The sequence below is a fragment of the Cucurbita maxima genome, unplaced genomic scaffold (genome assembly GCF_002738345.1).
Source record: "Cucurbita maxima cultivar Rimu unplaced genomic scaffold, Cmax_1.0 Cma_Scf00006, whole genome shotgun sequence".
Taxonomy (NCBI): domain Eukaryota; kingdom Viridiplantae; phylum Streptophyta; class Magnoliopsida; order Cucurbitales; family Cucurbitaceae; genus Cucurbita; species Cucurbita maxima.
The window spans coordinates 5,003,973-5,015,047 of record NW_019272022.1 but is presented as its reverse complement, the minus strand read 5'-3'; the positions used below and the strand labels follow the sequence as shown (position 1 = coordinate 5,015,047).

Sequence of the window (11,075 nt, the reverse complement as noted above, 5' to 3'; positions counted from 1 at the left end):
TAAAAAAAAAAAAAAAAAAAAAAAAAAATCGGATTAAAACAAATATTTATCCATACCAGGCCCATTTTCTAATTATTTTTATGAATGCATTTGAGGATGTTCGAAGGCAGTGTCTCTAAGAATTGGAAGAATTATATTTATGTAATTGTTGTAACATATACATCTGCATCTCTTTAGTTAGTACATCATTAAAGAGACACCAAAAGAAAATTTTGGAGCAGCTGAGTAGCTAACTCCCTTTACAAAATGGAATCAGGATTCTAATTCTTTTCTTTTATCAAAATTGACATCTAAACCTTCATGCTAACAAGATTATATAGGTTAGCCGCCCTTGGCTCTTCTTGCTTCTTGAAAATATATCTCCACTATGTTTCTATGGTACGATACGTTGGCCCTGCCCTTAATCCTTGCAGAGCATCGATCGCACTTCTGTGATAGAGGTTGGTGGCTCGAGGTCTTTATCTTGTAGCGAATTCCCGAGCAATTGCTGCATTTGTGAGGCAAATGTGTCGTCGAGTACCTGCAAATGAATAAGTGATGAGAATGACAAAGGAACAAGGAAACTCATAGGTGACCATCATGGCTTGCAAAGATCCCTTTATTTCAGACGTGACGAACTCTAAAGTAATTCAAGTAATTGCTTACCGAAACTGCAATTCGTGAGCCTCTATACCATGACCTGTTCTCTTTCCTGTTCTCCATGAAGCTTAGAACATCCTGTGCCATATAAAAATCCAAAAATGCAAAAGCTCAAAGAATGAATTCTCAATTTTGGAGCCATTTTGAAGCAAACATGTATAGAAAAATCCAGGTTTATCTTACCCGTCCCATCCGATCCCAATAACCCCGACAGATAGCAATAAAGACACGACTCTCAAAGACAGTATGAATCTGATTTATTGTGTTTGCCAACTGATCTTTCAATGGTTGCATCCTACTTCGTATTTCTGATTCAATCACAGCTTCCTTGGAGTCTTGTAGAATCTTTTTTAGCTTTGTAGCATTTTGTAACTTCGTCTGCAGTAAATAACAAGGCAGATAAAACAAGATGATCCGATAGAAACATCAAGAAATGTCCTACTTCTTAATCGAAAACCCCGTACTGTGTACCATTTTAAACGAAACACTCGAGAGCGACAAATTTTAAACAAAAGACTTGATTAAGCAAAATGGTACCTACATTCTCAACAAACTTTTCCACAATTGCTTGCAAATAGTTTCTGAACTTGGCTCTAAGCATGACTGTCACTTCACTAAGACGTTCTCCAGGAATTACATTTCCACCTTCAGGAATGCAGGAACCCCACTGCTTAAATTGGGCTTCTATCTTTGGGCGTAAAACGTCGAGCATCCTCTTCATGGAATTTAATAGAATCCCCAGCTGAAATCATCATTGAATTTCAATATTAAGGAACACACACATACGAAAGAAAACTTCGAATTTTAAGAGTCAACTTACCTCATCAGGAACAGTATAAGAGCTTGGGGATCGTTTGGCAAGTTTCTGAACATACTTAAGCCCAAACTTTTTGGGTGCTAAATTTTCTTTAAGAGGAGCCAAGACATCAGCATACTGCTTATCCAATGCCTCCACTAATGCTTTTTCAACATCTGCAATAGCCTATTATAGAAATCCCAAAGAAAGAAGCTAGTTAGAGAGACTTCTGACGATGAGACTAGAGAAGAAATCAAAGACCTTCAGAGATCCCATAGAAGTTCTGATAAAGATGACCTTAAATTACAGGCAAATTCTTACCCATGGTTTTTGGTTTAAAAATCAACAAACAATGCCTTTTGAGATGGTATACACCGAGATGTTGAGATGAGAGACGGTGTTTACAGCAAAAAGAGTTGCCACAAGATTACGAACTTACTTGTTCCAAAACAAAGGTGTACTCGGGCCATCGACAAATGAAAATCTCGAAGTCACTCAATGTTTCCTTCAATCGGTCATACATTTCATCGACAAAAGGTGTTGTAGAATGTTGAGTCCTAACTCCCGACCACTTAACCTGCATTTATGTTCATATTAACCACAACCATGAGTTGAGAAGTAAAATAAACTGAGCATGTTTTCTGAAAATACAGTGATCATAATCTCATAAGCACAACAGTTGATGCTTAGTTTATATTTTCCTCTAAAGTGCATCTTTAAGTAACGGTAAGTTTGTGGGCAAAGAAAACAAAATTGTTCTACTGATATTGCCCTTGTTCATCTTTGAAAACTACATATTGTCCTTTTCTGATTGATAAACTTGTACTCTTCTCTATACTGTTAACAGAAACCCTGTTCCTTCATGTTTCATGCTCGCATGAAGTTTGTAATATTCAAAATATAGAAATGTAATTAATTTGACTGACCTTATCCAATCTGCAGGTTTCAAGCAACAATAGACGCTTATCCTGGATCCACACCAGAATGTACAAATGGAATAATTCTTTTGCATCAACACCCCCTTTCACAGGACTGAAAGAAAAAAAAAATCATTGGAAATTTATAAGGACATCAAGATGTTCTCCCAAACTTAACAAAATTAGTTTATGCATAAACAAAAAGTTACCTAATGTTCCATCTGGCAAGATCCCTCTGAAAATCAGCTGTAGCAATAACAAGTTCTGCTACTGCAGGTGAGGGGCCTGTTGGTGGGCAAGCAATAAGGAAAGAACGCAATCTACTGCAAAGCTCTGTGCTGTATATGGAAGCAGAGAGATTTGGTAGGTCTACAAAACTGCAAATAGAAACTTATGTCAGCAAGCTTCTCTTGACAAATACTAAAAAAAAGTTATTTTGAACATGTTGTCCATGAACTTTTGCTGAAAAGAATCAGTCTCTGAACAGAAGGAAAGATTTTGTAAACAGTCCAAGTCCACCGCTAGCAGATATTATCCTCTTTGGGCTTCCCCTCAAGGTTTTAAAGCGTGTCTACTAGGGAGAGATTTCCACTCTTTTAAGGAATGCTTCATTTCTCTCTCCAACCGATGTGAGATCGCTAGCATACCGCTCGATGCCTGGCTCTTATACCATTAGTAAGAGCCCAAGTCTACCGCTAGCAGATTTTGTCCTCTTTGGGCTTTCCCTACTAGGGAGAGATTTCCACACCCTTTTAAGGAATGCTTCGTTGCCCTCTCCAATCGATGTAGGATCTCACAGTTTTTCTCTAGAGATGCAAATATAGTCAATTCCTCTTTAATTTGGCTTATGGTTAACATGCAGTCATGGCTCTGAACAGGAAGCGGTACCTGGGAAGTATATGTTGATTATGGATCTCAATGTCAGTCAATATCTCCTCCCTAATGTTAAGACACACTGATTTCATCTTTTGGTAAGCAGTGGACATAGTGACATTATCGACCAAACTGCCTTCGTTATTGTTACCCATATATTCATCTGTCTCACTCAAGTGCCTCCTTGATCTCTTTTTCACAGCAACCTGAAAAGATGCTAAGCCTTAGGGCAAAAATTGAACATTCAACTTGACAATGCAATCCTACTTCCTACAGAGATGAAATTTCTCAAAACCTGGAAATAATGGCACAAAGAAGTCTGAGCCTCTGGAGAAAGAATATCATGAAGAAGTGTGTACAATTTAACTGCAGGTTCGATAGCAGGAGCTGCAACACCAGTTGCAGGACTGTACACCTCCATAAGACCTGAGAGAGCTGCTTCATCAAGTGATTTATAATTCTCAAAAACATGAGCAAGTGTCTGCTCAATTTGAACCCTGGTCTCTCCTAAAATTCGGTTCTGAGAGACAACCAACAAGATTTGCAAAATGTTCATTATATACAATACTGAAATATAAAATAGTAGAGATAAAATAAGCATCTACTGGTTTGAACAAGGAAGCTCGAATTACTACCTCTTGATGACTCAACGTGCTTTTGTCATGGCCCTTCATAACAACAGGCATGAGCAAGTCGTGCACCAAGGTGAGGCAGTCAGCTGTTGGCGTGGCAACATCCATGATATATGAAAGATATCTATTGACATGCCAGGTACCATCAATATTCATCACCACATAATAGTGTAACTTTATGCCGGCCATTTATGTCGAATAAGTAATTATCTTAACATAGCCCTCTTACCTTAATCTGGTATATACTTCTGAAATGCCATAGTATGATGCAAACTCTGTCAAAAGCCATTTCCAGGAACCATGCAACAAAAGGTTTCTCTGTTGAAAATGCTGAACCTTCATGGCAACCTCAAGAACTAGGTCGTATGCTACTGTTTCTGCCACCAAACCGCACTAGGGACCACAAATAAAAGAAATATTTACGACATGTTCAAACTTCAAATAATTTAGAAGCACCTTGCAAAACCAAAGGTTTCCTAAAACATTTTTCCTTGTTAATAAATTCACAACAAGTACAAATAGGCCAGAGAGATCTAATTGAGATCAGCTTGAAGAAAAGTGCTTTTTAAAATCATGAAGAAGCTCAGGAATCAGAAAATTCAACCAAAACAATCGGGTAAGATCCATTTTGCCTAAATTTGGCGAAGGGGGATTCTCAAAAGAAAATCAGTTTATTCAATTTCAAAGACAGGATCAGTACATCATCAAATGAGGAAAAAGAGTGGAATGCTTAATAAGAAATCTAATTGGCAAAGTAAGAAATAAAAAAAAAGGGAAAGTTACGTGGCTAAGGGAAGGCGATCTAAACTTGAGAAAGGAAATCTATAGTAACATACCTTCGGTTGACTATCATCAGTACTTGCTGAGTAATTTACATATAGTTGAATTTTTCCCATGAGCTCATGTTCAGGCTCTCGATAAATAGACCACCAACGTAATTTTTCTGCCTGCATTTAATTTTTGGATAAATCTTCAAATATAGTTGAATTACTCTTAAACATTACGCATTTTCAGGGTCAAAAAAGATTTTACTGGGTTGTCAGTAATGGCAGCTATTTGCAGGACTGCTCGACCAATATGCTTTGCATTGGAATCCTGAACTTCAATTATTAGATCATCACCAAGACCATCAGGAAAGCTGTAAAGTTGTCACTTGTCAGCGGTTTCGTGAACAAGGATTCCTAACTAAAAACTGGTACATAAGCAAATAACATACAAAACATGAGTTTCTCCTGATCCAGCTTGCATTTTGACGGCATCTTCCTCAGCTAAACTTTTCAGTCTTAGCAAACATGGGTATGTTTCTGATGACAGCGAAAGACGGGATTCAGTTCATGTCAAACATTACCAAGGGCATAACATGTAAAAAATCAGAATTTGTAAGTAAGCATTACCTTGTACCACCTCGTAAGAAGTTGAACTGCTGCGCAGGGTCGTTACACCAGCTTTAAGAACTTTGGATACCTGCTTAATGTACTGGGTGCTTGCATGCACATATGCCATGCTTTGTCTAGATAGAGAACTGTTTAGAGGTATCCGCGGTGCAACACGAATTTTATTCACAGCGTGCCATCCAGAAACTACTGCTGATTGAAAGCTAGAAAATTGATACTTGATGGTTTCTAGGTTCACTACAGGTGATTTTAAAGATAAAATATTACAGCCTGTTGGTGGATCCAGCCCCATCTTCACTTTCCGCACTGCACAATAAACAATCTTTAGCTCACATCCATTGCCACCTGAACAATGAGGTATTTATGAATACCGTGCACTTTACCTTGCACCTTTATTTTGCCTATTGTTTTCTTTGGTTTAGTGGGAGCTCCCTCATTGGCGAGTTCAGAAGTACGCTTCACCAACAATTCATCCTCCGACTGTAAGAGTACTTGACGTAAACTACAGCATATCGATCGAGACGTAAGTTGGTAAAAGCAATGAAGACCAATTTTTCAACTCGAGATTTAGACTCTTTACATGGTATGCAGAGGAAAAATTGTAAGAAGTCAATGAAATGAGAATGGACCTACCCAAATGCATCTCGTAGTACTGCACATTCGTTTTCCAAAAACGTCGGGGCTTCCATATTCTCCATTGCCCAAGCATGAAGACATAAACGCACACAGGCATCATATGCTATGACAGCATACCACGGCCCTAAAGCACTGATATTGGAATTATAAACCCCATTAGAAAACTAAATTAAGATAGCATGTCATCAACAATAAACCCTAAACAGTTTAGATGGCAAAACCTGGCATTATATGTGGGGAGGCGAGCTAATCCTGAACTCCCAGCAGCTTCCGAATTCACAGGTCTGCAAATAGAGCAAGGAGATGATAACATTTCCGATCCCAACTTTTAGAACGAACAATAAATTGTAACAATGAAATGTTAATGAATACAAAGACTTGGCTGTCATTTATTTAGACAATTCTAATGGGAAATTTTTCATGCTGCAGTTCAAACCGGTCACTGGTTCAGAAACCAACCTCACAAACTGGTCACTGCTCTTCTTCCCATTCTGCAATTCAACCCCAGACGGAGTTTTACGATCATGTGCGCCATCAAGCTTCACGTCTTGGCGTTTTTCAGGACATTGTTTAATTTCATGCGATGAAGCACAAAAAGGAGGCGCACTGGGAACGTCGTCTTGATCATCGTCGTCCGAAAACCTTCCATTTTGCTGATCTTGCAGAATAGACTAAATCAGCATTACACAGATGGAAAATGAGGAACATAAAATTTTCAAAGAAATGTAGACCTTTCTAGGCGCATTGCCCACATTCATACGAGAAGGCTGGCTTGATGAGTATCCCTCTGAAGCCATTGAAGCTCTATTCCTGGGTATAGCTCCATTAATACTTCCCCCCACTTGTGTAGTAGAAAATTCAGAACTCGCAGCAGAATCAGAAGAATCGTCTTCTGTATAAACATTCTGCCCAGTTGGGAATCTCCCATTTGTAGCCCTCATCCTTTCGGTCATTGGCCTATGACCCCCCACCAAAGTTTCCCTCGACGAACTAACATCAGAGAAAAAGTAATCACTCCCATTATTTAACCTCCCCGGCAAATGATTTCCATATCTATAACCAGAACGATTTGGTACTCCGTTCCGTTGCGGTGATGAGTCCATAGAATATCTAGTTCCATAAACATCCTCCTCAGAATCAGTACTCATATCATTCTCTGAAGCTGATGCACTATTGTCCACATCGCCTGATATGGTTCTCGATACTGGAATAGCACTCCCCGGCAAATGTCCACTTCTGAATTTCGACGGCGGTGGCAATCCAAACCCCCTTGCTCCGGTACCCGCTCTGATGCCAGTGATTGGATCGGCTCGAGACCTCATATTCGAAGAACCAAACGGTACTTCCTTCTGTCAAATAAACAAAAGAATCAACTGATAGCAGAAATTCCCACACCAAAACTCAACAGTGTGAAGAAAGATGAACAAGAACAATTTGACAACAAAATCAAAATAATAGGGATTGAAGTAGAATGAAACCTCGCGAACCCATCGAAGGGCACTTTTATCAAGTCCGTCGGTAAACATTCTACCTCCCTTTCAACCTCCTAATCTCACAACCGCGAAATCAAATCTCAAATCCAGAGTTCAGAAATTACCAGGAACTCACATTAGAATCGAACGCTCAGAGCTCACTGCACGAAGAACAAAAAAACTCGACAAAAAAGGCAATGCCGCTCGGTAAATCACGCAGATTGCGATGAACAGGAAGAGAGAGAAGATCAACAGAGAGGGAAAACGAGTACGAGATTTGAAGAAAAAATGGAGACAAAAGTTTGCTTATACAGCAAGCTTTTTTAGCTCTGAAACCCACTGGAAAGCAAGGGACTACGGCTTATGGTGGTACTTTTTGGCCAGCTTTTATTTATTTATTTATTTATTTATTTATTTTAGATTCCATATTTTTCACAATTATTAAATAAAGTATTTGTATTAAACGAAACGACGACGTTTTCAGGTTTTTTTATTTGGAATAATTCATTAATTAGGCCGAAATTAAAGGACACGTACTTGAAGTGTCGCCGGGAAAATGTAACGGGCAGCATACGTGGCAGTCATTCGTGTTTTTTTTTTTTTTTTTTTTTAATAATGGGAAAATATTAAGTGAACGTTGAAGTGGGGACGCAACGCTTTCCTTCACTTGCCGATAGAAAGACGACTAGCAACCGGTTCACATGGCGTGCGGGTCCCACTTGGCCCCTACTTTCTGTCCTTTTTCGTCACAGCTTGAGCCGGTCCCGAATTTCCAGTTTTTGCTTTATTTAATATTCGAATTTAAAATACGAGTAAAATTTTCAAAATCAAAAAAAAATTTAATTAAAATATCCAAAAAAAAATTAAATACTACTTTTTATAGTTTCAGTAATTATATCGTGTAAAAAGTAATAAAATAAATACATAAAAATAAAAAGTAGAAAATCAATGGATTATAATAATGTTTAATCGATAAAATCTTTTTAAAAAATAATTAATATTTAATCGGTCAAATCAATTCACGGCTATGAACTCGACTCAAACTTAAACAAACTCTGACTCATAGCCAAATTGAAAAGGTTGGACCATGAGTTAGGTTATTAAGATAGGATCGACCGAATCAATGCTCAAACACTATCCTAGATGCTTTAGACTTGGCTTAAGTAAAACTCGAGCCTTTAATTTTTAGGGTCAATCCTTACACCACCAAGGCGTCATGTCTTGCTGAAAGGGAGGATGTGAAATATCTCGTTGTACGACTATTTTTTATCGCACGAGAGGATTGGGACAATTTGTCCTCACTGGCTCCATTTTCCCGACCCAAAAATGAAAACCGAACAACTATCAAATTGTTGAGGACACGTTTAACGAGAAGTCGGAAACTCTCTGAGTTTACCATCTTACACACTAATAAACTACGAAAAAATAGGCGGACGAAACAATAAGAAGAGGCTGACTCAACTAAAAATGAACGAGTTATTGCATAAAAACCGTTTTTGTTATATACAAAATTGAAAATTCAAATATTTAATGCAGGCTAAAAGCTTATTATAAAAACGCATAAACAAGATAAATAGAATTCATGGGAGACCAACGGCTAGGGGAAATTATGGGCAGACAAGATCGAGATCGTCAAGACATGCTCTCGTCGTGCCACGTGGAGGATTACTGTATGCAACGTGTCGGCGCCCCATTGGATGATTGAGAATCATCGAACATTATCAAAACAACTTTGGTTTGAAATTTTTTGAACGCCTCGCGGGAAACAAGCAGAATCATAGAATAAAATTGATCATTTTCTGACATTTTTTCATTAAATTAATTTAAATAATATTGTTTTTTTGGTGTGCGGTGGCGGTGGCCCTACTCGATTATTTCGTAGCTTATTTATTTTTTTATTTATTTGAAGTAATAGCTTATAATTAGCTGGACAAATTCCTGTTTTTTTCTTTGTGATTGTGAAATTATTTATTTATTTTTTTTCTTTGTAACTGTTCATATTTTTTACTTTATTTTATTATTATATTTCTAATTTTGTGTAAGGTAAATTTTAAAATCAAGATATTTATTTAACATCCAATTTTAAAATTAATATTTATTTAAATTTATTACTAAAAGAAAATAGAGATGTTCAGAAATGAACGAAGACATCAATCATGCAATATAAAATTCAAGAAATATTTGAAGAAAATGTGAATAATTCAATTTGTGTCGCATTAAAAAATAATAAGTTTAATTGTTATAAATTTTGGGTGAATTATAATTTTGAGTCATGACGTTTATTTAACGTATTTAAATACTTATTTTCAATAATAGCTCGTTATAGCAATAAAGTATATAAAGTGGCTAATTATGGTCATAAAATAGGGTTACAACTCTTTGAATGCTTATGAACTTAAATTTTTTTATTTTGAGACTATATAAAGTCATGTGTGAAATATGTAGTAAAATAAGGTTGCACGTAGAATCATTCAAGTTTGACATTATTAATCTTGCTTGTGAAGTAATTCGAATCTCTATTATTGATATTTGATCAACCAAATAAAGTGAAGTGTTATTTGAAGTAGAATTGAGATTAATGTCGGACACGAGCCGTGTTTATATAATAATAAATAAAAAGATAGAGGCCCAGGCCCAGGCCCAGTAAAACTAAAAGAGATCCCACGCGCAGAGACAGAGCAGGACCACTGGCTTCCCCAAACCCAGTACGCAACGAATAACAACAATTAACAATCATATCAAGAAACCGCCATTTTATCTCAATTTCTCTCCATTTTCCCGGATGCCAAATACTCCAGAACGATGTCGGGTGCGTGGGAAGACAATCACAATGATACCGACTCAGATCATCAACATTCCCACATCAATTTCGATTTCTTCTCCGCCATTGTTAAGCCGAAGGTATTTTAATTAACGTTCTTCAACTTTCCTGCCATCTACCGAAGCGTATTTGCCGCAATTTCTTATCTCCGCCTGTTTCTAGGATTATTACAAAATTTTGGAGGTCGATTACGATGCTACGGACGATGAAATTCGTTCCAATTACATACGCCTGGCTCTGGTTCGCTCTCTCTCTATAATTGTTTATCGGTAAATTTTTATCTCTTTTCTTTTGATTTTCGTTTGTTTATCGGTTGGATTGTGTGCAGAAATGGCATCCTGACAAGAAGAAAGACCACGACGGTGCCACTTCCAGATTTCAGGAAATAAACGAGGCATATGAAGGTCAGTTGCGCGCCATAACCTTTTTTCTTTTGTTATTATTCATACAGTTAATTAACGAGAGAGAACAGAAGTCCTCTAGAAATGGAAGTGGTGTTTAGTTGCCTACCGCGATAATTTTGACCTAATTCTCACTTATTATAGTGTCGATTATAATTTGTTTACAAGTTGTACAGCGTTGTGCTCAACTGCGTGTTTGCAGAGCCATCTGAAGTAGAGAATTTATATCTATTGGCAGAATTTATATCTATTTGCAGAGCCATCGAACTTTTAGGAGTTATTTCTTTTTCCCTAGTGGCAGAATTTAGAAAATCTTTCTGTGAGGCGATGGCGAAGTTTTATATCTTAACCTTTTTTTTCAATATAATTTTCCTTTTTTAACTATTGAAGGTGCAAAAACTAAAGAATTTTTTTTTAAAGAATCTTATTGGGGCACCCTTCTTTTGTTATTGGTTCATCTGCTGTTCTTCTTCTTCTTCTTTTTTTTTTTTTTT

The 11,075-nt window shown here is 37.2% G+C and overlaps 2 protein-coding genes across 6 annotated transcripts in view; one reads left to right on the top strand and one right to left on the bottom strand.

Annotated features, from left to right (window-relative positions):
- Positions 1-110: 110 nt before the first annotated feature.
- On the bottom strand, positions 111-7,735 carry LOC111480898. 3 transcript variants are annotated; one of them, XM_023126123.1, is made up of 22 exons: positions 7,366-7,735; positions 6,619-7,236; positions 6,347-6,540; positions 6,109-6,171; positions 5,885-6,019; positions 5,635-5,753; positions 5,252-5,557; positions 5,074-5,161; positions 4,890-4,995; positions 4,694-4,804; positions 4,087-4,250; positions 3,861-3,981; positions 3,521-3,745; positions 3,241-3,431; positions 2,562-2,729; positions 2,362-2,467; positions 1,875-2,012; positions 1,460-1,621; positions 1,181-1,381; positions 823-1,017; positions 646-717; positions 111-520 (listed from the first exon to the last, which is right to left on the bottom strand). In XM_023126123.1, the coding sequence occupies exons 1-22, from the start codon at positions 7,411-7,413 to the stop codon at positions 401-403; spliced, it is 3,651 nt and encodes a 1,216-aa protein (XP_022981891.1). In that variant the 5' UTR covers positions 7,414-7,735; the 3' UTR covers positions 111-400. The 3 variants fall into 3 exon arrangements, with proteins under 3 accessions (XP_022981891.1, XP_022981892.1, XP_022981893.1); XM_023126124.1 differs by having other exon boundaries at positions 7,485-7,735; XM_023126125.1 differs by having other exon boundaries at positions 7,496-7,735.
- A 2,336-nt stretch (positions 7,736-10,071) lies between these two features.
- The window catches only part of LOC111481177 (chaperone protein DnaJ-like), a 2,946-nt gene continuing 1,942 nt past the window's right edge, over positions 10,072-11,075 (top strand). For 2 of the 3 annotated variants that reach the window (XM_023126535.1, XM_023126534.1), the window contains exons 1-3: positions 10,072-10,260; positions 10,343-10,420; positions 10,509-10,584. In XM_023126535.1, coding sequence (XP_022982303.1) covers positions 10,162-10,260; positions 10,343-10,420; positions 10,509-10,584 — 253 coding nt within the window. In that variant the 5' untranslated portion in view covers positions 10,072-10,161. Of the gene's footprint in view, positions 10,261-10,342; positions 10,421-10,508; positions 10,585-10,725; positions 10,815-11,075 lie in introns of those variants that run through there. The other variant, XM_023126536.1, reaches the window with a different exon arrangement.